This window comes from Molothrus aeneus, chromosome 9, assembly GCF_037042795.1.
Source record: "Molothrus aeneus isolate 106 chromosome 9, BPBGC_Maene_1.0, whole genome shotgun sequence".
NCBI lineage: Eukaryota > Metazoa > Chordata > Aves > Passeriformes > Icteridae > Molothrus > Molothrus aeneus.
In genome coordinates this window covers 27,729,235-27,755,163 of record NC_089654.1, presented here as the reverse complement: position 1 = coordinate 27,755,163, position 25,929 = coordinate 27,729,235, and the positions used below count along the sequence as shown (strand labels likewise).

At 54.2% G+C, this 25,929-nt stretch overlaps 1 protein-coding gene across 1 annotated transcript; it reads right to left on the bottom strand.

Moving 5' to 3' along the window:
- Nucleotides 1–22: 22 nt before the first annotated feature.
- LOC136560186 (protein FAM163A-like) lies at nt 23–3,868 on the bottom strand. The gene is made up of 2 exons (XM_066555894.1): nt 3,776–3,868; nt 23–2,944 (listed from the first exon to the last, which is right to left on the bottom strand). The coding sequence occupies exons 1-2, from the start codon at nt 3,866–3,868 to the stop codon at nt 2,534–2,536; spliced, it is 504 nt and encodes a 167-aa protein (XP_066411991.1). The 3' UTR covers nt 23–2,533.
- Nucleotides 3,869–25,929: the final 22,061 nt, after the last annotated feature.

Sequence of the window (25,929 nt, the reverse complement as noted above, 5' to 3'; positions counted from 1 at the left end):
TGGACCCATAGCTGAACAACAAAGACAGAGAATAGTAACAGGAGGAATCTGAAGTGGAAAAAAACCTGGGATCCCTGCCCCTACCCCATCCTGTTCTTCCACCAGCTCCCAAACCCTCTAATTCTCAGCCGCATCCCCTGTGTTTTCAGCCCTTCCAGACTCACCCATTTCCCTGTAGCCATGCCAGACCCAGGGTGTGTGTTGACTGCAAGGCCAACCCTCATCTTGGCCATCTGGCTGCTCTGGAACTGCCTCCCCAGCCTTGGCGCCTCGTTAGCCCGCAACAGGTCACGCTTAATTTGCTTGTGACAAAGATGACAGTGGAGTGGCCTTCCTTCTACCACAAGGGTGACCCCCAGAAGTGTGTTACCCCCACCATCTGGAGGTCATGGCACTGCCATGGTGGTGGAAAGCCTTTCTGTGTGCCAAGAGGTAGAGTTGGATGCCAGGAGCCGCCGTGTCCATGTGCTGGCTCTGCGCCCACCAAGGGGATGGCATCATGGGGCTGTCTGGCAGGGACCATGCTGGGACACATTAACTTCTCGTGGCTCCCAGCACGATGAGACCTAGCTGAGCAGATGCTCTAGTGGGAAAGAATGGGATTTATCAAGTTAGCCAAGATTTTCTTCCAGTTACAGACCATGTTTCCAGGGAGAAGCACTGCCTAGATGGGAGGCAGTAGGAGCTACAGACTATTGACCAGTGGGATCCAGAGAGCTTTGCTGCTGGTAACTTTCATCTTCCCTCCTGCCTGCCCTTAATGTGAGAGGACATTAAAACCTGCTATCACTATTTGGAGAATGGAAAGAGACTCTAAAAGCAATGCAGCCAGACTGAGTCTCCAGATAATGGAAATGCAATGTCTTTTTGGGCTGAGGTGGGGGAGATGGTGCATAACATTTCCTCAGAAGTGTGTGTAAAATGCAGGCTGGGGCAACGTGTTTGGTTACAACGACCATCACCATGTTTTGTGATGTTTGGGCTCCTTTCTTCAATCAGAAGTGCCAAGGCATGGGCAGGTCCAGTGTGTACATCAGCCTTTTGCCTGGTAGTGTGGATATTTGAGGCTGGTGCACTGTGTGCCTTGTGCTGAGACCTACTTTTTCTGTGTGTGAGCGGGGAGGTCAAGTCCAAATCCTTCTGTGAGCAGTGGGATCATTTCTAAATTGCAGTGGTGAAAATAAAATCCCACCACTCACGTTTCTGAGCAGTCCTACCCTATATTGCAAAGGCATGGCAAGGGTTTCCTGCCATTGCCTCCAACAGCATCCGCAGGGATCATTGCTGTCCCCATCCCTCCTCCCTGCCGTGAATGGGAAGTGCTCAGCAGAGCAGTACTGCACTGGTTGCTATGGAAGTGCCTGGGAATGATGGAGATATCCCTTTAGTAATTTTTCACCTAATTTGATTTATGGAGGAAGAAGAAACTTTCCCACATTCATTTTTGCAGAAAGGCAGAGTCACTGGCTGTCATTGCCGGCTGCAGTGCCTGTGAACCCACGTTCACAACATGTTCAAGACACATTTGGGTCTTGCACCCTCTTCTTCCAGAAGCAAAAGCAGGGGGACCCCAACCACCTGAACATCATTCTCCAGTGGGAGTGCCCTGCAAAGAAGACATGAGCCAGTGGGCTCTGCTGTTGTTGTCAAAAGCAAAATCCATCCTAAAGCCAACCTTCCTCTAGCTGTTGGAGCTGTCAGGGTGGGGCTTTGAAAGCTGAAGGTGACCAAAACTGGTTATTTAGGAATTCAATTCTTCCCATAAGTAAAACTTGCCATATTCATGGGTCCAAGTTAAAATTGTTCCTAAGAAAGCTTGTGAAGAGTAGAAGAGGTGGGGGCTTTGGCCACAGAAGGACTGGCCTGTGCCTGTTGGCATGGGTGAGCTCTTTTGCGAGGAACTTTGCCTCCCCCGGCAGTGACCTAAATTCATGTCCTGAACTTCTTCAGCACGTGCAAAGACCGAAGCAGGTGGGAGACGGTGCCCTATCTTACACTTGAACAGAAAAGCAAACTGCTAGCGGCAGCTGACGCAGTACAAGGGGAGCAGGATGACCTGGATCTTCCCTTCTTCACTTCCCCATGGCTGAGGAGCACTGCCATGCCCTGCTGGGCACTGGGATTCATGGGGATGGCAGCTGGCCCTGGATGATTAGTCCATTGCTCCGTGTGCCGGAGGCAGCAGGCATCACCTCCACTGGCTGCGTAGGGACACCAAAGGCCTCACTGGGCTCAGGGAGCCGGGGGTAATTAAATTAGGTTGTACTGTACATAGCCCTCGTTAGACAAGTCCCTTTGGGAGAGAGAGTAGATAATAATGACACTTATGACGGGTTCGGAGGTGGCCGGTTCAGCGCTGCCCTTTGAGGTCTCACTCGCCTCTGGCCCGCGAGGCTCAGCCGTGCTGGGCGCCTCAGCAGGGCCGCGCTGGCCTCGGGCTGGCCTACGGGCTCCTCTCCTCAAAAACAAGTGAAAAGCCCCTTCCTTGGAGCCGGTGCCAGCCGGGGACACCGTGTGCTAGTGGCTATGGTGACTACACCTCCGTGCTGATGGCCCGCGGGTTCGGGAAGCTGTCGCGGAGGAGGCCGTGGCGGCTCACCGTGTAGCTTTGCAGGGAGGCCATGTTGAGGGGCGGCCCCATCTCCTTGTAGCACGCGGGGGTGTAGGCGACCCTCTCGCCCCCGTTGCGCACCATGTCGGCAGTCCGGATGTAAAAGGGGGAGCCGTAGGGGGAGCACGTCGGGCAGTACGTGTGAGCCCCGTGCTGGTTGAGCTCGCCGGGCGGCGGCGCGGGGCTGCCCTGCCCGTCCACCATGCGGGAGCTGCAGGCGTTGCACATGACGAGGTGCGAGTGCGTGGGCAGGTCGGGCTCTTCCTCCTCCTCCTCCTCCCCCTCTTCCTCCTCCTCTTCCTCATCGGAGTCATTTTTCTTGCAGCAGTAGTACTGCAGGAGAGGGAAGGGGTTGTGTGAGGAGAAGCGGAGCAGCCGGTGGGGCAGCCCTGCCGCATCCCCACTGCCCTCATCCCCCTGCCAGAGGAACCCTCCGGGGCCTCTCGCTGATCTGCTCCATCATTCCTGCATCCTGGGAAGCGGCAGAAGCCAGACAAAACCTGGATCTGAGCGTGCTGCAGGAGGCACCTGCTGGGGAACTCACCCTCATCCCCCTGTGAGGTTTGCAAGGGGAAGGTATTTCATCCTGCCGGCTGCAAACTGCTCCAAGAAAGCGCTGTGCTTTTCATCACACGGGCATTGCTGCATGGCACAGACTTCACATTAACTTTTAAAGAGCAGGAGGTTGTAGCTAGCCGTTGTTGAAAGCCTCCTCGGTTAATTTACAAGGGGAAAAAAATTATATAAAAATCTCCATCTGGTATTGCAAACCCAGCCAAGCCTGCACCTCAATTAGCAAGTGCTGCAGAGCCTCAAAAGCCTCAGGGCAGTACCCCCCACACCTAGGGGAGGGAAGGACATAACTGCAGCATCCTTGGGGGGATAGAAGGTTTCAACTCCCTGCCATCACAGGCAAAAAAACCCCAACATCCAGACCCTTCCTGCAGCAGCACCTTGGCCTGGGGAGCACAGAATGCTAAAATATCCCGAGCTAGAAGGATCGAGTCCGACTCCTGGCCCTGCACAGGACAGCCCAAAAATCACACCATGTACCTCAAAGCATTGTCCAAGCACCTCTTAAGCCCTGGGAGGCTTGGGGCTGTGACCAGTGCCCTGGGGAGCCTGTTCCAGTGCAAGGTGGGGGTGGCAAGGCAGAGGACTCACCTGTAGCCTACAGTAGCAGAGTACAGCAATGATGCACAGTAGGATCACCGTCGCTAGGATTCCCCCGGTGATAACAACAGTTCCCGCTGTCATCCGACCGATTCTCCATCAAACTCTGCAAGGCAGGGACACAAAACTCACCTTCCCTGGTTTTGTCATCTCATCATGGACGTGATGCCCACAAGCCATCCCAAAATATTGCATCCTCATTCTCCTCTCCTCAGCTGGAAAAGCATCATCCAATATTATTCTCCTCCTCCTCTTAGTGAGAGCTCACCTGAGATGCAGCATCGCATCCCCTCAGTGTTATTGCTGCTCTGGCTTGGGGTCTTTGTCAAACACCCCACAGCCCACTGGCAAAACCTCACCCTTACTGAGCCAAAAGGGATGATTTCCACCCTCCTGGCAGAAAATCCAGTTTCTGCTTCAAAATGCAGGAACAAACCTGGACTTTTCACCAAGCAAAGCCAAAGGGGAGCCTCTGAACTCCACAACGGTCTGAGCCCAAAAACTGCACCCTGGCTGCCTGTCAGGCACTTACCAAGCAGCCCCCAGCCCCATTCCCATGCCGTGGCACCCAGAGGATACTCACGTTCAGTGACGGAGGCGTTGGACCTGCAAGAAGTGGAGGGAGAGGTTAGACACGGCCTGACAGCTCCCCTTGCACCTGCCTGCCTTTCCCCATTTCCCAAGAATTTGCCTTGATTTGGGATGTGCAGGAAGCCCTGCTTCACCCCCATGTCATTTTCTCTAATTTGAAGCAGGGAAAGGAGGCATTTCCCAAGCTTTACAGGAACAGGGTGCAGGCCTGGCTTAGTCAGCACTTGGCCTTTTCCCCTTTAAAATTTATTACAAGGGAGGCGGATGCATCATCGTGCTGATGTTTTAGGTGCCGCTGGGAAAGGAAATCTCTCCTCCATCCCCTCCAGGAGCCCTGCCATGCCCCTCCACCCCACCCCACAGACACTCACCCAGAAAAGGACAGGCAGGATGTCGCAGTCACACTGGCCCTGGGCCGGACAGTGGGGTCAGGCAGCACCACATGGCCACGGGGACACTCAGCAGCCCTGGGAGGGAGAACAAGGAGAAAAACTCCACCATCAGCTCGTCCCCTTTCCCAAAGGGGCTGCCCAGTGTCCCCCTCCCCACCAATGCCACCTCTGTCACCGCAGTGGGGCTAAATAAATTGGTTTTTTTTAGGAAGGCTGTCAGGAAAAGTGGGTGCTGCAAAGGTGGGTAAAGCAAACTGCCAGGAAAGGATGATGCCATGCCCCAAATCTGCCATTTCACCAAAACTGGGGACTTGTAGCAAGAAGCATGTGAAAAACACCAAACACTTGTTTTTAAAATTTTAGTTTTTATAGCAATAAAATGGTTATAAAAATAGTAATATAATTAGAGTAATAAAAATTTGGACAATTAGGATTTAGGACAATATGAGACAATAAAAACAAAGAGTTACAGACAGTCTGGGTACCTTTTCTGGGCAAAATAAGCCCGAAAAAAGACCCACGTTAACAGAGGATTAACCCTTAAAAACAACAGCCTGTTTCATATTCATACACCTCATACATGATGCATAAATTCCATTCAAAAACAGGATTCTGTCTGGCCAGTGTCAGCTTCTTCCTCTCAATCCTAATGGTGTCTTCAGGGTTGAGTGAGGTGGGAAGAACTCGATAAAAGAGCAATAAATTCTTTTTCTCTGAAAGATTCAGGTGTCCTGTGGCTGCTATCTCAGTGTGAGTCCTCTCTTAAAAAAAGTATCTTACATAGCATAGTTTCTATTTTAACATTATGTTATAACCTAAAACTACATTTAACACACTACATAAGAAAATTAATACAGCATCACTTTCTAACATAACACATATAATACTCATTTTAATACTTGAGAAAAACCAATCATAAAATACGCATTTTTCACAAGTGGGTGCAGCCATGGCCCCATCACCCCCGCCAATAGCAGCACAGCCACATTTCATTACTGGCCCCCGTGTCCCTCTGTGCCTGGTCCAGAGCAGGGATAATTGATAGGGCCCAAGTGCCAGCCCGTTGCAGCTGAGGAGATCTAATTACCCGCTCACCACGCGGCCCTAATTGACAGAGAGAGGTGGCAGCTTCCAGGAGACACCTTCCCAACTCTGCCCTGGCCCCTCTCTGCTGCACGTCCCAGCAGGCACAGTGTGGAACCCTCCTCCCCAAAAATCACCCACCCTCCTCACTCTGCTGTGGTGGTTTGCACATCCTGCCTGCCACAAATTGATTTTCAGCTCATGGGAAGTTCTTGTAGGAAGCCAAAGGCGGGCAGGCATTGGATTTCCTCCTTGAGCCGCTCTCACACATGAAACAAAGGAATAAAAAAACCCCAAAGAAATCAATATGTCCATAACCCAGCTAACATCACCATCCATCAGGAGACCCAGCACAGAGCTAATAATAGAGACCAACACACTCAGCTCCTGCTCCCTGTTACCAAACTGTACCCTGAACCACTGCCAGGAGTGTGAAGGGACACACACAGGGAGCCTTCGGTGCAGTTGTCACCACCCCAGGTGCCTTCCTTAACAGGGAAAAGGTGGCAATTGGTGGCTGAAAATGGCAAACGCTGACCTTTGATGACCCCGAGACGGACACGCCGCAAGCTGGGCGGTGATGGATGATGCAGGCAGCTGTTCATATCCAGAAAACTTCATTTCATGGGAGCTGTGATTTGATTTAGAGCTCAGAGAGCAGCATCCAATTAGCCCGAGGATTGGAGTGAGCAGGCAGGGCTGGAGAATGACCCTGGGTAAGGAGGGACTAGCCTTGGGGTGATTTTGGTCACCTCTGAGACACTCGGGTCTCAGAGGATAGCTGGGCCTCCTCATGCCCCATCTCTGGTGTTCCCATTTCTGGGAATGCTGGGGTCAGCATTTCACTAGCCCTGCTCAGGAACTGAGCTCTTCCTTATTAAAATAGTGAATGTTAAACAAAGGGAAAGATGAAGCACAAGAGAAGTGCTGCCTTTCCTCTTCTCTTTGGAGCGGGTGTTTTTAAGAGGAGGAAGTCCCTGCCCTTCTCCCCTTCCCCAAACCCAGCCCACCAGCAGCCCAGAATTCATTTCCTACCACATTTGTGCCTACAAAATAGCTTTCTCTAGCCCACATCTCTCTCCTGCATGGATGAAGAAGGGAATGTCACACCTCCCAGGGAAGGAGCAGGAGCCACAGCCTCAGGAGTAACTGGGGTTTTGGGAATTACAGGTTAAGTATGTCCAGAAAGGGGCAGGACAGCTACAGCAGCCTTTTCACATCTCTGCCACTAGGAACCAGCCTATACCCCTTTTCCATCCACCCTTCCCAAGCACATCCCAACCTGCTGGGAAAGGAGCTTTTGGGCTCCACTGGCTCAGCTCCACCACTTCATCCCAGTAAAAGGATCCTGTAAATCCTAGGCTGCACTGTGAGCTGAGCTGTCCTGGAGTGGGATAGGACACAGAGGCATCCCAGGGGGATGCACAAATCCAATTCCCCGAGGCACAGTCCCATTTCTCCTTCTGGCTTAAAAAGGGAGTCGAGAGTTGTTGAAATATTTCAATATCCCAGGTCGAGCAGATGCTTTGGCACTCGCTGCTCACCCGCTCCCGGGTGCCTCGGGATGGGCACGGGGACCCTGTGGCACACGAATCATTTGAATCAAACCAGGATTTGTAGGAGCAGGGCTGCGTTACCGTACTCCCTGCCTTTCGGGGGGTGATCGGAGCGCTGTCACTGTGTCCCCGGCGCTCGGGGCGGGCGGAGGGCGGGTCCGTGACTCTGTCGAGCTCCTCCGGGCAGGCGGGCAGAGCCGCTGGCTGCGCAGACACATTTGCTTTAATTGATGTCGCCTCACGGCTCAAAGTTAGGGCCTGAAAAGTGACTCTGGCAACGAGTAGCATCTCAGGCTTCTGTATTTATTCTCCTTCAATGGCGTCCACAGCAGGTTTACACGGTTTGCAAGTCCATGGCGAGGTTTTTGCCAGCCAGCAGCACTCCCAGCCCAGCTGAGACCCTGCCATGCTTACTCAGCCCGGGTGTCCCCGCAGCCTCTGCTCATCCCTGCCACCCGGCAGGGGTCAAGCACTCACACCAGAGCTCGGGAGCACGTTCAGGCTGGGACACCAAGAGCTTATACACCAAGAGCATCATGCCAAACCTTGCCACAAGTCCTGCCCCAACCCAAGCTCTGCTCTCCTGGTTTTGCTCTGCAGCTCATGGGATAATTCAATGAAATGTCTGCCTGGTAAATTAGCCCGGCCGCTGCCTCACCAGAGTCATCTCCCAGGGCCTAATTGGAAAAAACCAGCATCAGGGGCTGCCTTTTCAAAACAGATTATGGCAGCAGGCAACAGGGCAGCTCCCAGGCAGCTGCGACCTGCCCCACTCAGACCCAGCCCAGCAAGATTCAGGGGGATCAAACCCCCAGCCCTGGGGCAGGATGGGTGCTCAGGCAAGGCTGGGGTCCCCAAACTCCCTGCATGTCAGGTGCTCTGTACTGCAAAGCACGAGGGGACAAACCAATCCATGAGGGGGCAGAGCCAAGGAGACCCCACCACACAAACGAGCTGAGCCAAAGGAGATCTTACCCAGGGCAATGGCAATGTGGGATGCAGCTGGCAGCTCCCCAGGAGCCTCCCTCTGGGCCCAGTGCTCGCCCCCAGGCTCCCTGCCCAGGTGGAAAACCCCTGGGACACTGTGAAGCCAAATCAGCTGAACCTGCTGCTGGTTCTGCTGGAGTTATACTGGAGTCTGAACCAGCCTGCAGACAGAAATCACAGCAGCAATTGGGAAAACTTTTATTTCTACCTGCTGCAGAAAACTCCATATAAGGTTTTTCCCAGCAGAAAAGGTGTTTCATGTGGCCCATTTCCTGCCTGAGGCTTTTTCCTGCTGTGATGCCTTTGGTGCCTTGGGCCACGTGGGTTTTTCCCAGCAGTTTTGCTGCAGCCAACACCCTACTCCCAGCTACCACAAGGGCAGCCAGGTTGCAGAGGTGACACTGTCCCCCAGCTGAGGCTCCAGTGACTCACAGTCAGTCATCAAAACCAAAAATTCTCTGCCCTGCTGCAAGTCTGCCCTCACTTTCCCTCCACCACTTGGACCAGCTCCCCAAGGCTCTCCACTGCCTCTTCCCAGCCCAGGGATGGGAAAGACAAAATTCCAAGGATGTGAAACCAGCTCTTTTCTTGCAAAAGCTTTGTGGAAAAGGCAAGACATTAATCTCAATTAAAAAAAAATAAAAATCAATCACCTTCAATGGTGGAAGCTGCCAACCAGACCCCAGCTCCCAGGTGGGCAGAAAGGCTGCACTCCTGCTGTAACACCGTGCTCCTGATCCTCCAGCCCAGGACATCCCTTCTTCTGGCCATCAAACTCGACCAAAATTCACCTTCTTGCCCACCCAGGATCACTGCCTCCCACACCACGTCTCATCCTGCCCTGTGGGTGCCCAGGAGACCTTCCCTGCCAACAGCAATTTCTCTTTACAGCCACAAGGGACCAAGCATGCTCCTCCGATCTCTGTCCAGGTGTGTGAAGCCCTGGCACGGGGCTGGCACCAGCCGTGGTCCCATCCTGGGACCAGCTGGCACATCGGCATTCCTCTCCCTGGGAGCCCTCTCAGCACTCCTCAGACTCCTGGAGGAAGGGCGGCTTTGCAGGCTGGGACGTCTCAGGCACGGATTATCCTGGTATCTCGTTACTTGGGCATCTCATCTGCCCTTTATCTCCTTAAGCGACTATTCAGATCCCTTCTCGCCTGCCTGAGTGGATTAACTGCAGCCGTGGATACGATGGAGGGGCACAGAAGGGACTGTCACCCCACCCTGTCCCCAAAAACACACACAGACACCAACCCGTGGGCTCAGCCAGGGCTACACCTGGATCAAGGCAAGTCTCTATATAATTACAGCCCCATTTGCAGCTCCTCCTCATTGCAGGGCGCCTTAAAGCAAGGCTGGAGAATGGCAGCTCCCTCCTCATCCCCCCACACGTCTCCTGCCCGCTGTGTTTGCTCAGCCCGGGTGGATGCAGTCCCGGGAGGGTGGCGAGCAGCCTCGGGCACAGGGAAGGTGTCAGACATGGGCAGCCCAGAATGGGATGCAGGATGGGAATATCCACAGGGCTCATCTCCCGGGGCAGCTCCTGGCAAAAGCCCCGTGTGGCCAAGGCCAGGAACGTGTGCCGGGGAGCTGCTGCTGCGCCCTGCTCCCAAAATAACCAGGGACAAAACCGGTGGCATGACGCCAGGGCACACAGAGGAAGGCTTGTGAGATTATCCTGCACGTCAGATCCGCACGGGCAGCACCTGGCCAGCATCCCTGCTGCAGGCACCGTCCCTCCCAGCACCCACACGTCCCCGTGAGGAGCAGCTGCAGCAGCCGGCAGGGCAGCGAGCCAGGACGCTGGGTGTGGCCCAGGTGAGACTGACCCTCGCCAAAAAGCTGCAGAATTTTCCCACACACGTGTGCTAAAGGCTTGGGACCCTGCCTATGGCCACGGCCTGAGGAGAGCCAAAGCCCAGGCTGGATCCTGCTGCACTGTGGATCCCTGGAGGACACAGATCTGGAGAGCAAGGACTTGGATCTTGCACCCCATGTTGCCCTGTCACAATGGGTGCTTACAACATCCAGCAAAAGACATGGATCCTTGTGAGATTGAAAAGGAGCAGGAAAGGTTATTTCCTTCCACCCTGATTCCAGCACCTGGCACTGCTGTGGGTATCCCATGACTGATTTAACCCTGTGGCAAGGCACCAACACAGCACAGGTATTCCCCAGCCTCAGCCAGCATTCCCAGCGCTCTCCCCAGCAGTGTGATGGAGCCAGCCTCCCACCAAGGATGCTCCCTGTTCATTCCCAGCCCTGGGCAGGTCTCTCCAGCACCCTCATTGCTTCAAGACAGAACCTTCAACCTTGCACACCAGTGGGATCTTCCCGTCAGGACAAGGACACGAAGACCTCAGCCAAATCCCTCCATTCCCTGGGGGCTGGAAAAACACTCTGTGGATCTTCTCCCTGGTTTGATTGTCTTGCTCCTCCCCCACAGGAAGGTGCATGCTCTGCTCTCCAGTGCGGGTGATTCCACCAGGACTCAGGGACACCAAACTCATCTTCATCCCAGGCACAGTGGAAGAGGAGCATCAATCCCAGAAGCATTGTTCAGAGAAACCCCACAGAGCATCCCCAACAGGATCCAGCCAAGCAGAGCAGTGAGTTTCTCTCCAAAGATTTTTTTTTTCATTAAGCCAGTTTCTCAGCAGCTTTCTGTGAAACAACCCCCAGGACAACTTCTCCTCCAAGGCACCACTTCTTTGTCACCCTTCTTGCCCTGGACATCTCACCCTTCCCACCATTCCCATGAAAACTCTTTCCCCGGTTTCCCAGTTCCCACACGGATCTGTCCTTGATGCCCTCTCCCAGTTCCTCCCAGCCTGCCACATGAAACACAACTTGTGCAAAACCTTTGCATGGAGCAGCAGCAAGCTCTGCTCCCGAAAGCAAAGCCCAGGGGAAAAGCTCTGGATGAGGCTGGAGCCTCTGTAATCCCATCAGCTCCAGTCCCCCTGGCACGGCACACCAGGGCGGATCCCTTGTGCCACAGCGTCACCCAATTTACGTGTTTTGCTAAAATAAAACACAAAATAAATTCTCTGTCTCGCCCCCTGGGTTTAACCCGTGCCCTCCCACAGCCTGGGGAGTTGTAGTTGAAACAGTGACAGGTGTTTGAAGGGTGCTGCTCCTCTGGGACATGCACGGGATGTCCCTCTGTGTCCTACCAGCATCTGCCCTCCTGCCTGCAAGTGTGCCAGCTAGACAGCCACTGTGGAGGGATTCAATTAGCATAGACATCATTAGGGGTAATTGCACTGTTTACCAGTTAAGAGGAATGACAGGAGATGAGCCTTGTGTTTGCCCATAAGGTGAGGGGCCACCACCACCCCTCTTGGCTCAGGAGGTCTGTAAATCCCACTTATATTACAGTTAGGAAAACTATATGGATGCTTGTCGGTGAATCACTGCACTTCCCCTTTCACATTTTGCTGCTTGCTTCACAATGATCTCCATCCAGCCATGGGGCCAGCTGAGATCTCTCCCAGCTGCCTACCAGATCCAGGTAAGGGTTAAACAGGACATGGCCATCAACATCTCTAACAAACCAGGTACATCTCTGCTCACTTCCAGCTGGCCAGGTGCCCTTTGGCACCAGGGAACAGACAACCCCCAGATCACAGCTCCTCCAACAAAAAACCCAACCCTAGGGCTGGTTATAGTCTAATCCTGCTCTCACAGTAGCTGCTAATCTGCATGGTGCTTGGGAAATGTCTTTTTTTCCAAGGGAAAGGGAGATGGTGGGTGCCAGCCCAGGGGAGGAAGGCACGGGGAAGGGCAGCCTCTTCCTCTGCATGATGCAAGACCTGCTGCTCCGACTGTCAGCATCCCCCCAGCATGTTTGCTTGGAGTAGAAACAGAGATTTATTTTAATGACTCATTAAAGCCTAATTGCATTCAGGCAGCAATACAGAGAGAGGAGCCTCCCACGTGTACCAGTACTACAGGCAGGAGGGCTCTCGGAGCCTCCCCGAAAGCACAAGGCAGACAGACTGTCTCTTTTTGGGGCCAGACATCAGGGCCAGCTGCTGGGTCTGGAAGTGAGGCTTTGTGATCAGGATCCAAAAAACAACCCAGAAAACTCTCTGATCTTCTCTTCATTTGCCTCTGTCTGCTCAATGTGGCAGCTGCTACCAGCTGCTCATCCCTGAGCTCCAGGGAGGAGACGTGACTTGCCCAGAGCTTGGATGCCCAGAGCTTGGATGTCCAGAGCTTGGATGCCCATCTCCAGGGCCTCTGGCTGACCATTTTCTAGCCTTGGGAACACAAATGTTTGTAACTTCCCCCTGGGCTTCCAAGGAAGCATAGCAGGAGCAAGGTGGGATTTGCACAGGAGCCACTGCAGGTTACCAAGGCAGACAGCTGGACATGCCACAGGGATGAGCTGCTCCTCCCATCCTGAGGGCACCACGAGGTGGCCATGCTGGAAACCAGCCAGCCTGGAGGGGAGCCAGTCCAAACCCCACCACTGGCAATCCAGGGAGTCTGACACCACCCATGAGGAGCCCACGTACCTCATCCTTCCCAGTGGGATTGCAGACCCAGGGACAGCCACACCATCCATGGAAACAGGAGCATACAGCCACTGTGACCTCCAGAATCCCCCATCCTCAGGACACATGCTGGGAAGCCCCTCCTGCCCTTCTCACCAGAGTGAATCCACTGACATCAGCCTGAGGGTCTCTCCTCCTGAAAAGTTGCCCCATGCAGGGATGGGAAAGCCACGGGTCCTCTTCCCCGCTCTGCAGTTCAGACACCACAGTACCCACAACGATGCTGACAGTGTGCTGTGGGAGCACAGCCCATCTGGAAACAGACACCCCATGGGATGGACAGGGTCACCCAGCCACAGCTCTGCTTTCCCAGCCACCAGGAATCCATCTCTCAGAGACAGCCCGTCCATTGGGATCCTGGAGCACGGCCCCATGGCTGCACACACCAGGGAAAGCTGGGGCCACAGCTGGCTCTGGAGTCAAACACAGGGCACAGCATCTGAACCAAACCCCACTGTTTGTGGTAAATCCAAGTAGAGTCATTCCAGGATCAGGTCCAGGACTGACTTTTCCATAAAGCTACAGGAAAAGCTCACCTGCAGTTGCTACTCACACTCCTTTCACCCACTGCACCCAGGCAGAGCAAGGAGCCACAATGCAACCAGGCACGGGCCAGCCAGTCCTGCAGAGCTAAACTCTTTGCTGGATTTCAGACCCTTTTTTTTTTTCCCCTTGTTGATTTATCACCCAGCAGGGCTACAGACTCATCCATCACTCAGGATGCTCCACCTCAGCAGCCCCATCAGGCAGGAGTGGGGCTGGCCGGGGTGGTCATGCACACACTGCCACACACACCCAGCGAGCAGGAAAACCCAACGTGAAGCCTCTAAATGTCTCCTGCAAATGAAGTGTGAAACTCGTTTTCAAGAAAACAAGGGTAACAGAGCCACGGTAAATATTTCATCCTGGTGGGAAAGCAGCAACAACAAAGGTTAGGAGGGCAGAGATGCCAGGAGGGATAGGGGGCAGCAGGGATGGAGGATGGAGGGGGAGAAGTTGGAGGCAGCTGGGGCAGGGAACAAAGAGAACACCACAGCCTGACCTTATTTCTGTTTGCCACTTGCCCTGGGGCCTGTCAGATTTGAGGCATGACCACAAAGCAGCTCCCAGAAATAGGAGCATATCTCCTATTGTGTCCGTGGCTAAGCTGGTTGATCCTGCACCAGCTGGGAGCAGCTCAATGCTCCATCCTGACTCTCCCAGCAGACACACAGAGCTGCCCAGCTCTCCTGTGAGTCCATGCACCCAAAATGCCCATGCAAAATGGATGGAGGATGCTCTGCATTTCTCCACAGAGGAGGGTTTGCCAAGTGGAAAATCCTTCACACCTGATTTCCACCCTGCAAAGGGTCTTTTGGGCTGGAACAGTGCAGGGCTGGGCTGTGTCTCCTAAGCAGGTCTCTGGAACTGGCTGCCCTCAGGCCTGTGGCCAGGCTGAAATCCAGCACTTTGGAAAGAGATGGACAAGGATTTTACATCCCAGCAGAGATGGTGCTGGAATAGGATCAGACTCACTGATCTGATATTCACCATCACATCCAGAATGGCAGCCTACTGCTGCTCTCCCCTCTTGGACTTGCAACAGGTGACAAAGTCCTTCCTAGGAAAAGCCTTTTCTCCTAACCCCTGGCAAAGCCCAGGTTAGAACCCTTTCGATCCTGCAGGAACAAAGCTGAATGCCAACCAGCAGCCCCAGAACACACAGTATCCTTCAAACAGCATCACAGGGAATTCTGAGGCTTAGGGAGGCAAGGGGAAATCCTGGGGAAAGGGGAAAAAACCAGCCCCAGAAACACAAGCCTCTGTCAGGGTGGAATATTCCACCACCCCTTAGAAAATCTCTCAGCTGGAGAGACAATCAATAGTACACAAATGAAATACAGCTGAAAACACTAAATGTTTCCACATGCCCTTTTGGAGGGAATAAAATCCTCCAGGATAACCTTAAGAGAAAACAAAAGCCAGGCAAATAGCTCAAGCACAGGTCTCCTTTAATTACTGCAGCCCAATGAGAGATAAAACAGAGATCCTTCGGAATAAACAAAAGGATTTGATTTCCTCCACTTCAGCAAAGGCAGCCACCATTTCTCTGGAGAGGTTTGGTGGTGAGCTTGGGGATTTGATGGGCTGACATGTCCTTGATGAATGGCAAAGCTTTGGGCCCCAGGAGAGGGAGCAGGAGGCTAAGCCCCTGGCTTGGGACTTCCAAAACTTCCAGTGGCTGCAAAGAAGTAGGTTTAGAGATGGGAAAACTCTGTCCTATCCACCCGGGCTGACATCAGAGTTCACAGGGACTGAGCAAACCCAGCACAGCGCTAAGTTGGACCACACAACCCTGAGAAAACGAGTCAGGATCTTGTAGGGCACCCCAGCCCCGGAGCTTTGCCCAGACGAAGCTGTGGCGCAGGGACCCGGAGCAGCCCCGGGATGCAGGGAGGAGGATGATGCTGGCAGCATCCCACCCGAGCATCCCAGCCCGTTGTGCCCGGCGCCTCGCACCACTCGGGCTTCTCCCTTCCCATCGCAGCCCCCATCCCTGGCAGAGCCTTTCCCTGGCCCCGACGCCCCTGGAGAGCCGCGGAGCGGGGGCGCGGGGTGCCCGAGCCCTACCTGGGCGCCCGGGCCGGGCAGGAGCGGCGGCGGCGGCGGGTCCGGAGCGCGGCGGCGGCGGCGGCTGGGGCGGGGACGGGCCGGGACGGCGGGGGAGGGCCGGAGGAAGAGGAGGAGGGCAAGAGCAATAACAGCGGGAATAATAAATAATAGGAGGAAGAATAATCACCGGAGCGGTGGAGCGGGAGCGCCCAGGCGGGTCCGGCCGCGGGGGAGGAGTTTGTCGGGGCCGGAGCTGCCGCCCCCAGCACCGCCCCCGGCCCCACGGTAGGGGATAAAGGGGGGACACCCACTCTACACACACAAAGCCTAATCCTCTCCCGGGGGCGCACGCACTGGCAGCACCCTCGAACTCTTGGGTACCTTCAGGCTACCCCCAAAGCCAAGCCCTGCAGCACCTCGGTCGCTGTCAACCCTGCAACGTCCCCATGTCCCGGTCCTGCAGCACCCCAAGCACCCCAAAGCCACTCTTGCAGTCCCCTGAGCACCCCCATCCCTAACAGTGTCTCCTGATGTCACCGCTGCCTCGGCCCCATGCTGGGTGTCCAGAGGCTCTGGCTTGATCCATTCACCGTGTCCCAGCTACTATTCTGCCTCTGCAGCCAGGACAAAAACCCATCACACACCACAGAGATGAGCCAGGCCCAGGGGTGGGGATGCCAAGCCTGCCCACCATTTTTCAGACAGAACAACCTCCCCTCCCCACGACTCCCTGTAAAACACATCTCTCAGCAGACACTGGCTCCCCAGTGTGAGGCTGGAGGCACTGCTGGCTTAGCTGCAAGCTCAGCCCATTGCTGCGTGCCCCAAGCCCATACTGGCACTGGGAAGCCACACACACATAAACAATATTGTCCCCAGTAAGAGTTTCCAGCTGCTGGGAAGCTTTGAAGCTCCAAAGCAAGAGTTTAAGCTGGAGAAGGTACAGCTTGCAGTTGGCATTGCCTTTGGAAGCAGAGAGCTGCTCACTGCTGCGAGCTACGATAAAGATAATTGAATCTCATGCCTTGCACCACAAGCTGACCGCTGCGAGTGTGAGGATTGCTGTGCCAGGAGAACATGTGTTTGCCTGTTTCTCTCTGATTTTGGTCTCAACAAGGCACAAAAGCCATGGCAAGGCAGTGCAGCTTGGTGGGATCAATGCAGAACCTCTGCTACAGCGAGGCTGTCAAACTCTCCTTTGCTTCAGTTCCTAAGGACAAGACACCACTGATACTTTTCCTCCCTGCAGAGCAAGCTATAAAGCTGGGCAGAAAACACCACTCACCTTCTCCTCCGTCACCTTGCCGTCTGTCAGGGCATCCTGCTGGGCACGGGTTGCTCTCCCTGTTCTTCCAGCCCAGCCCTTGCAGCTGCTGGTTGTGATGCCAGGAGCCCGACCCGCTGATTGCTCCCCGGGATCCAGCAGCAGAGCCGAGGCAGGAGGAAATGAACGCTCGTTTGGATGCAGAGGGCTCTGTGCCTTCAGCAAAAGGGCAGGATGAATTATGAAATGCAAAGGCCAGATAAGTGGATCTTGCCACAGCACTTACCCTCTGTGCCTGCTGGCTGTGGGATGCAGGGCTGCTGTGGGATGCAGGGCTGCTGTGGCACACACAAACACCTGCACTCAGCCCGGCCAGGGACAGCCTCCCTACTCCCCTGCTGGTGGGGGAATCCACATCATCCACTCCAGCCCATAAGGGGGCTGGCAAATACAGAGGAGCATGGAGCACGCCGAGCGTTTCTGCGCAGGGTAGGAGAGATGCATTTTCCTGTTAGCTGGGCTTCAGAGCTGCTGGAGGGATGGGAATTAGACACATCCAGGCGAGCACGGAGGAGGAGGAGGAGGAGGAGGCCAGGAAAAGTGACAAAGTCATTTCCTGGGCTGCTCTGGGCAGGATGCAAGGAGGTGATGACAGCCCAGGCTGCAGGGAGAGCCACTTCTCTCCTCAGCAAGCGCTGCCAGGGCCACGGGAGGCATTATTACAGCTAATTCAGGAGCTGACATTTTGCCATTTCCATGGCTGGACATGGAAAAGAGTTTCTTTGGGCTTAAAGAGTCACTTGGCTTACACAGAGCTGAGATTGCCCAGATTCAGATGATGCTCCCCCATCAGCCCTGTGGCTCTGGCCCAAAGCTGGCAGGCACTGCAGGAGATCACAGCAAAGCCAGTGTGAAGCAGCATCGCTCCAGCGAGCAGGTTATCAGCTCGCCTGATTCCTATGCTGGTCTCATTTTTTTCCCCCTCAAGCTGTCTTTCCTATTGTTGTTACATTATTTTTTAAAGCAATGCATGGGTGACCAAACAGAACAGAGAAGGTGGGATTCCCACTTTGTGGTGGCTGGGAAAAGCTCAGAAACAGGAGCGCCAGATGCTCCGCAACAGGGAAGAAAATTAAAGCTGAAGTTTTTGTTTTCAGTCGATGTGGTTTTAAATAAAACACAGGGTTTGGGAGGCTCAGCTGGCATGTTCAGAGTGTTTGAGGTTAGCACTAGTGGCAAATCAAGCAGCAGCTTGATACAAAATACTTGTCAAGTTATTTCAGTTTGTTTTGGGGCAAGAGCAACACCAAGCACCTGCAAAGCATCCTGCCTTGTTGGCATCTCGGGACCAGCTGCTGCCAGCTCACCACAAACAGCTCAGCATGCCAGGCCCCACGTACACAGGTACCCTGGCAATAGAAGGATCATGAGCCTGCCAGACTCTCACCCTCTGCTACCCTCAGATGTTGCAGTACCCACATGCACAATTGACTTTAAACCTTGTAAGTGTTGCTGCTAATCCTGATTCAGACAGGAAGTTCTTGTGGGTTTTATGAAATTCCATCTTTCCCATGCTGGAAAGGATTTCACTGACTAGTTTTAAAACAAAACCATAAAATACCTTTGGTTCCTTCTGGCTTTTTCTCTGTTGTAAAAAAATCTAAGCCCCTAGACTTCTCTTTCATACCTTTATTCATGAGGATGAACATTCAGGTAAATAACTCAGTGAATCCTTAATTTAGGTGCTTCTTCCAAAATATCTGCACATGCAAACCCCATGAGATGCCCAGGTGTGTGCACAGCCCTGCTGCAGAGCCCTGCTCCTGGGTGCCCTTGCCTTGGTACACCTCACCCCCCTGCACTCCAGCACATCAATCATTTCCTTCCTGTTCAGGCCAGCATTTCCACCAGCCCAAAATGCTGATGCTGGAGGATGCTCAGGAGCTGAACCTGCAGCTGCTGGCAGGAGAATTTATTTCATTCTGTGCTAGATCTTGCTTTTATTTTCATTTTAGCAGAACCCAAGGCTGCTGTATCAATCAGAAAAGGCCTGACAGTGCCAAATTCTGTCCTTACCTGCATCTAGCCTGATCCTCACAGGTTTCAATCTCTCTATTTGCTTTGTGCTCTCAACATCAGGGATTCTGGGCTGAAAATGGGGGATTAACACATGGAAAGGTCCTCAGGAATCAGCCAGAGCATGTTTCTGTGTCTCTGCTTGGGGGGGTGAGTGTATGCATAGGTCACAGTGTCCCAGCACAATCCTGTGACACCCTCACCCTTCACTGGACTTTCATCCCTCTCATCCCCACCCAGGAGCATTTGGCCACAGGCTCCCAAGCCTGCCTGCTCTCTGGGGAGAGCTCAGGGGAGCTAATAATGCACAGCCTCCCCCTGCACAGCACATTTCCCATGCCAGATGTGCAGTCATTAGCCACGGTACACCTCGGTGGGTTCGCTTTGGCCTGCACAAACACTGGAAAATGAGCTCAGCCACACAAGGAACATTCAGCACCTCCCTTATCTGAGGGATGTGCCCATCCTGCAACCCAGGGATCACAGACAGCCAGGCACCAGTGTCACAGGAAGGTCCCTGTGTGGCTGCATTCCCCCCAGTCTGATGTGTTTGGGGGACTGCACACCCTCTGAATGGGCAGGTGGTTGTTTTCCCCCAGGAGCTGGTGAAGGGAGGGTGCATTGCCCAGAAGAGAGCCTTGACCCATCACTGCAGCTATCTAGGAACTGCAGCCTGGGTGCTGAGGACCAGGGCTGCCCACACTGCACAGGGACACATGGGGCACACAGAGCTGCCCATCCATCTGAGCTGCAGGACAGACAGAACGAGCCTTGGCTAATATTGTTAGCCAAGAGTTATGCTTTCTCCTTCCCAAAGATAAATATCATTAAAGCTCAGGCTTGAGTATTTTACATCCAGAGCTGCAGTGATGTTCCCCCGGGGTAGGGGTTTACAGCTTTGGGCTGTCATTAGGCAGCAGGGTAGTATTAACCCCTCGCACTCCCAGAGCATCAGCCTGGGAGCAAGAGCTGCTTTCCCTCTTTAGCTGGCTCAGTCTCTCCATCTCAGGGGCATGGGAAAAAGCTCAAAAGTCCAGAAGGATCAAGGGACAGGATATAAAGCTGTGGAGGGTAAAATCTGGTTACTTCACCTGTGTGCTCCTAGACCCTGCCAGGAGCTAAGGATGCACCTTACCTTACCTTGAGATAGTTCAGATGTGGGGAAAATATCCCATATTACATTTTGGACTGTTCAGTCTAAAACTGGGATGCTTGCTGAGCTGAGTAAACACATTCCTCCAGGTTCATCCTCCCCAGGAGACACAGAGTGAGCCACACAAAGGGAACAGGCTCCCTCACATGGGGTCTGGGCAAGTTGGGATAAAAAAGGGGGAAGGGACAGCACCACCAGCTCTATCCACTGGGACAGCTATGAGAATGGTGGTGCCTGTAGAAAACTTGGATAAATTAAAAAACCTGTTGATTTTCACTCTCCTTGCCCAGCACATGTGAGGAGGCAGGGTTTTTCCCAGCCTACACAGGGATCCCATGGGGAAAATGCTGATGCTCTTTCCATCACTGATGGATACAGCTCTGGCATGAGACACAGCTTTCCTTTTGCCCACCCACAAACATGAAACCTAAATATTTGATGGATCTGAACCACTTTTTCTGGCTCCAGGAAGGAAATGCCCCACCTTATGAGCAACCTGGGGCTCTCCAGCAAGGAGGTTTTACCCTGCTCCAGTGCTCCCCTGGGTAGGGGAGATGGGCTGCAGGGAGGTGAGGCTCTCATGAGAGCCAGGGATTTCCTTGGTGCATCGATTGCTGAAGGGTCTCTGTGCCTGCCAAGCCACAGCCCTGCTTGTCTTGGCAGAGGCCCATCAATCACTGTGGGCACAGACACAGCACTGGCTTGGTAGGGAAAACATGCCCAGTGGGATTTGTGGTTCATGTGGCTCCAAGCAGGGCCAGCAGCAGGCACAGGGAAAAGCCCATCCCAGCCCCAAAAGGGGGAGTTTGGGGGATGCTTAGACAGAGCAGAAAATAAACTCGTTGCAGCCAAGCATGACCTTACCACACATACACCAACCACCCCTCCAGGCTCATAGGAACAAGCTCCATGGTTTGGTTGGAACATCCTCCCAGGGACCATCCACATGGTAGGGCAGCATGGGACAAACCCACAGGGAAGAAGCCAGGCTCATGCTGGCAAGCTTCAGGAGCCATCAGAGAGGAGCAAGGGGTGCAGGGGTGCTACCCCAACCCCAACCAGCACCCCTAAGCCCCAGCACAGGGCAGGGCTAAGACCTTCACTGGAAGGTTTCCTCCCCTCTTTCTTTAAGGAGCAGAGCTCTCCCCAACCTTCCTGGCTGCACAAGAGCCTTTCAAAGTCACATTCTGGCCATAATCAAGACAGCAGTGCCTGCCCAAACCCTGGCACTGGCTGCTCCTGGCCGTGGGCTGCCAAGCCTGGCTCTACTCTGCTTTGGCACAGGTGAGAGGGAGGTCAGGGAAGATTGAGCCATTACCCCAGTGACCACCCAGACAGCCCCCAGGAGCCTGTATGGCTCTGGCTCTCTGCATTCCCACCTTCCCTGCCCTTCCTCATGTTCTGCTCATATGCCAGCTCCCTTCTGGGTAACTGCAAGCACATGGACAGACAGAGCTTCAAAACTGCTGAGAACAAGCCCAGGAGAGCAATGATGAGCCAGGCTGCTCCTAGGATGGCCTCCTGCAGCCTCTGGGCTTGGAAATCCAGGGAGCTACTCACGGAGCATCGGTGGCCAGGACAGAGATGAGGGACAGCACCTTCCCCTCGCCCTGCCGAGCCGTGCAGCCCGGTTTGTGAGGCTGGGAAGGACGCTCAGCCCCAGCTCCCGGCCCAGCAGCTCCCCCTCCGCATGCAGCAGCAGGGCAGGGATGCCCGGCCCCGCACGCAGCCCGGCCACGGCCACACGTGTGCGGCAGCAGCGGGGGGAGGTCGGCCCCGGGTCACCCGAATGCAGCTGGAGCAGCGCGTGGGCTGAGGCTGCAGCACTGAGAGCTTCCCGAGCACCTTCGGTGCCTGGGGAGTGGCTCTCACCGGCATCCCAGCTCCTCTCCATCCAGCTCCCAAAGCGGCCAGGCCACCACAATGAGCTGGTCTCACGCTTCTTGCAGCCCCTTCCTATGTCTGGAGGTGCTGGGGAGAGCAGTGGGGGCAGCCACGGCCCCTAAAGCATCCCTGGCTGCCCGGCCCCTGCTCGCTCCAGCATAGCCCAGACTTGTCCTCATTTCAGGCTGGGCAAACGGCAGCCCAGCCCCAGAGGTAGGGAGATGATGCCAAACCTCCTAATGGAGCTTGACAGCAGTGGGATTAAAAGCACAAGTGAGATCACAACCCCTCTGCAATCAGCTTCTGCCCTGGAAGAGCTGAATCAGAAAAGAAACCTCCTGGCAGCAGGGAGGGGATGAGGAGCCCGCCCACGCAGGGTGAGGGCAGCAGGGGCCAGGGGGAACCTGGTCCATCCCAAGCCCTCTGCACTTGCCCTGCCAACTCATTGTCAGTAGGAAGGAACCAATCTTCCCCTCCTGCAGCAGCACCAGGAAAGGGTTTCCCAATTCCAAGTGGTCCTAAACTTTGGATGCAGAACAGCCCACACCATCTGCCCCCCTTCTTCTTGCTGCCTGCAAGGTCAAAGCATTCCACAGCATCCACAAGGAGCTCCCTCCTTTCTCCCTCTCCTTTGAATGCTGTGCTTGGAGTGCTGCCACTTACACTGGAAACACCTGAGCAGCTAGGTCCAAGATGGAGAGAAGACAGGAGACCTCACCTGGATGCAAGGGGTGCTCAGGAGGGCACCTACAGCCCTGTTTCTGTGGGACAGGGTGTGCACAGATCCTTGCAGCCAGCACCAAGCCCCAGAGCACAGCCCTGCTCCAACCAAAAGGCAACACTGACACATTTCCCTCTGAGGGTTGCTCCAGCAGAATTGCTGCCCCATGTTTCCTTCCCATTTCTTCCTGCCACAGGAATATCTTGGCATTTCCCTCAAAGCCACCCAAAGGGCCTTTGCAGAGAAGCAGTGGTGGCCAGCTTGCATGAGCCATCCCAGGGATGTCCTCCAAAAGGCCAGCAAGGCACAAGCACTGTCCCCATCAGTCCCCATCTCTGCTCATCCAAAACCCAGCAGCCAGAGGCTGCTCTCCTGCCTGGCAGTCATTTTATCCCAGCAAAATGCAAGGCAAAACCAGGGCTTTTTACTGCAAGAAAAAGGGAGCCACTCCAGGGATCAGCAGGAAGAGCTGATGGGTCTTGGCACAGTGCTCAGGCTGAAAAGCTCCAGCTCCAAACCTTATTTTGCAGTGACCTGTACCAAGATTTGGCTTTTCCCTTTTTCTTGCCAAATGGAAAGAAAAAGAAAGCCTTCCAGGTCAGAGGAAAGAAAAGCATTTACTTGTGGGTCAAGTGAAACAATCTGATGCAGGGTTGAATGCACTTTTATCCTCCCCAAACAAGGAAAAGATTTAATTCCCATCTCAAAAAAACTCATCTAAAAATAAAACCACAAATGTTTTTAGGGTCAGATGCACTCAATTTTGGTTTTCAAGCCCAAATGATTTTCTCGACTGAACCCCACGTTGCAAAGCATGGCTCGACTCAGAAGTGCAGAGGGGTGGGGAGGGCTGGGCTGAGGCATCGATCTGGAAATGCCACCCTCGCTGAGATGGCACAGCCACAGCGACCACTGCAGGGCCAGCCCGGGACCACCCGTGTGCCCGGAGAGGAACCTGAGCTCCGCGCCTGTGGCTGCAGCGCCGGGAGGGAGGGAGGGAGGGAGGGAGGGAGGCACGGAGGTGTTTGGCCACCTCTGCTGCACTTTGCTCACCCAAAGCGAGCTGTCACTTCCCATCCTCCTGGCCAGGCAAATCCTTCCTGACATCCCGTTTAAAACTCAAAGTACCCGATTACCACTGCGGCCAGGCAGCCGGGAGAAACTCTTCCATAAACACCCCCCAAAACCAAAATCCCTGCCTGGAGCACCGCTGCTCACCCTTCCCAGACCCACACACGTGCCAGGGGTACCTGGCTCCTTCTTGAGGTGGCCCAGGTGTGGCTCTGCTGTCACATGCGTGGCCCCAGCCACAGGAGCTCGGCCTTTCCAGCCCCTGCTTCGCACCAGCCCTGCAGGGGAAGCGCCACCGGCCCCACAGCTCCCTCCACCTGCCAGGGCTGACCCCGGAGCCTCCCGTCCCCGAGTCCATTAGCAAATCCCTGGAGCACACATCTTGCTGCTGTTTGGCTTAACCCCAGCTTTTAGGGAGAGCTGCAGAGCTGCGTTGCCTTTCAATTTTTAATTTCCTCTAAACATTTTGGTCCTCTCCCCAGGGACTCTGAGTTGATCACCTCTGCTGGCAGCACAGCTATGGGGAAGGGGGAAGCCAGAGGTAAAGGAGGGGAAAGCAGCTCCACCCCAAGCTCCTTTGGAGGAGCAGGACCCCTTTACATGCACACCCTGGGATGAGGGACATCCACACCAGGCTCCCCAGTGCCCCATGAAGATGCTCCACAAGGAGGAGGAAGGGGGATGACTCCAGATCCCTCCAGGAGGGCCATGACACCTGCAGGGACAGGGTTGTTGCAGAGCAGAGCACCCTCCTCCTTCCATCAGACACCTCTGTGGGTTTGGGTTCCCCAAAAATTGACAAGGTTTATCCCAGTGCCTGGCACAGCCACCCCTCCTTCCCCACCGCCTGGCACTGGCACGCAGCAGTGCTCAAGAGCAAGGATATGAATGCAGCATCACTTTCCAGTCCCTGAGGTATCTTTGTTCTTTTTTCCACTGCCTTAGGCAACAAATGTACAAACAGGGACCTGCTGGGCATGAGGAATGTGAGCTGAACTGCTCTGGGAAGGGAGATGCCATCACACAGCTGGGAAGAGCAGCTCAGATCACCCAGAGCCAGAGAGCAGCTCCAGGTGGGTTTTGTATCCCTCAGGTGCTGGGGGCGGGGGGGTCCAGGCTCAGGGTTAAGGTTCAGATCTTTACCTTTTTTTAATCTTGATTGAAAGTGCATGGAAAACTAACCAAGCACTAGCAGACAACATGTGAATGGCAAAGCCTCAAAGAAAAAAGAAATCCTGATCAGCATGAGGAAAGATACATGGAATAGCAGCAAAGCCCTGCAACCCACCTTCAACAGTTACCCAGGGTGCAAAAAGAGTGATGTGCCCAGAATATGCTCCCTCCATACTCAAAATGGCAGCAGGGATACTGTTTGACACTTGCTGCCTCCCTCCCACAAATTTGCTGCTACCTTTCTGTACATCTGTAAGCTCCCAGTATTCACACAGCACCTTCCAGACCCCACGGCATCTCCCCATTCTCAATTTCCTGAAACAGCACTTGGGAGACCCATCCACAAAGCTCCCAGTTGCATGGCCAGGGGGCAGGGAGTGGGACAGAGGCAGCTCCTGCAGGGCACAGGGACCTGCCCACTGAGCAGGAGGTTCTTCAGCTCCTCACCTCCCTGGCCCTCCCAGGCCCCCGGAGGAGTTTGAAGCTGCAGGGAGCTGAGCTGCTGAGCACTGGCCTCGGCTGCCACCTAGCAGTGACCCAGCAGCAGCAGGGACACACTGACAGCTCTGCCGAGATCAGGCTCCTGCTGCAGCCCAGGTGATGCCTCAGGTTTGAGCTTTTATGTTTTTCAGATTCTGTTCTGCTTTAGTGTGTGGGTCTGGGCTTCATATTAGGAAATGGTGAGCTCTGTGCACAGAGCAGGGAGACAAAACAATTCCTGCTCTAGCTGGGGACCAAGGACAAATGATCCAAATCTCAGGCCCAAGAGCACAAACAACATGGAATGAAGAGAGAAAAACAAGATGAGGCTTCATAGGCTAAAGCTGTAATTGGACAATTAACTCCAATATGCAAATGGATCAGAACTTATTAAAGTGTTTTATAAGTTCTGATACTTTTATAAGTGTCAGAACCCATTCTGGGTTGTGCTGCCCAAGGTGGATCTATTTAGACCTCTTAATAAATCCCTACTCCGTTCTTTAATTCCATCTAGTCTCTGTTCTAGGTCAGCCTTCACAAGGCTTCACAGGAAGGTG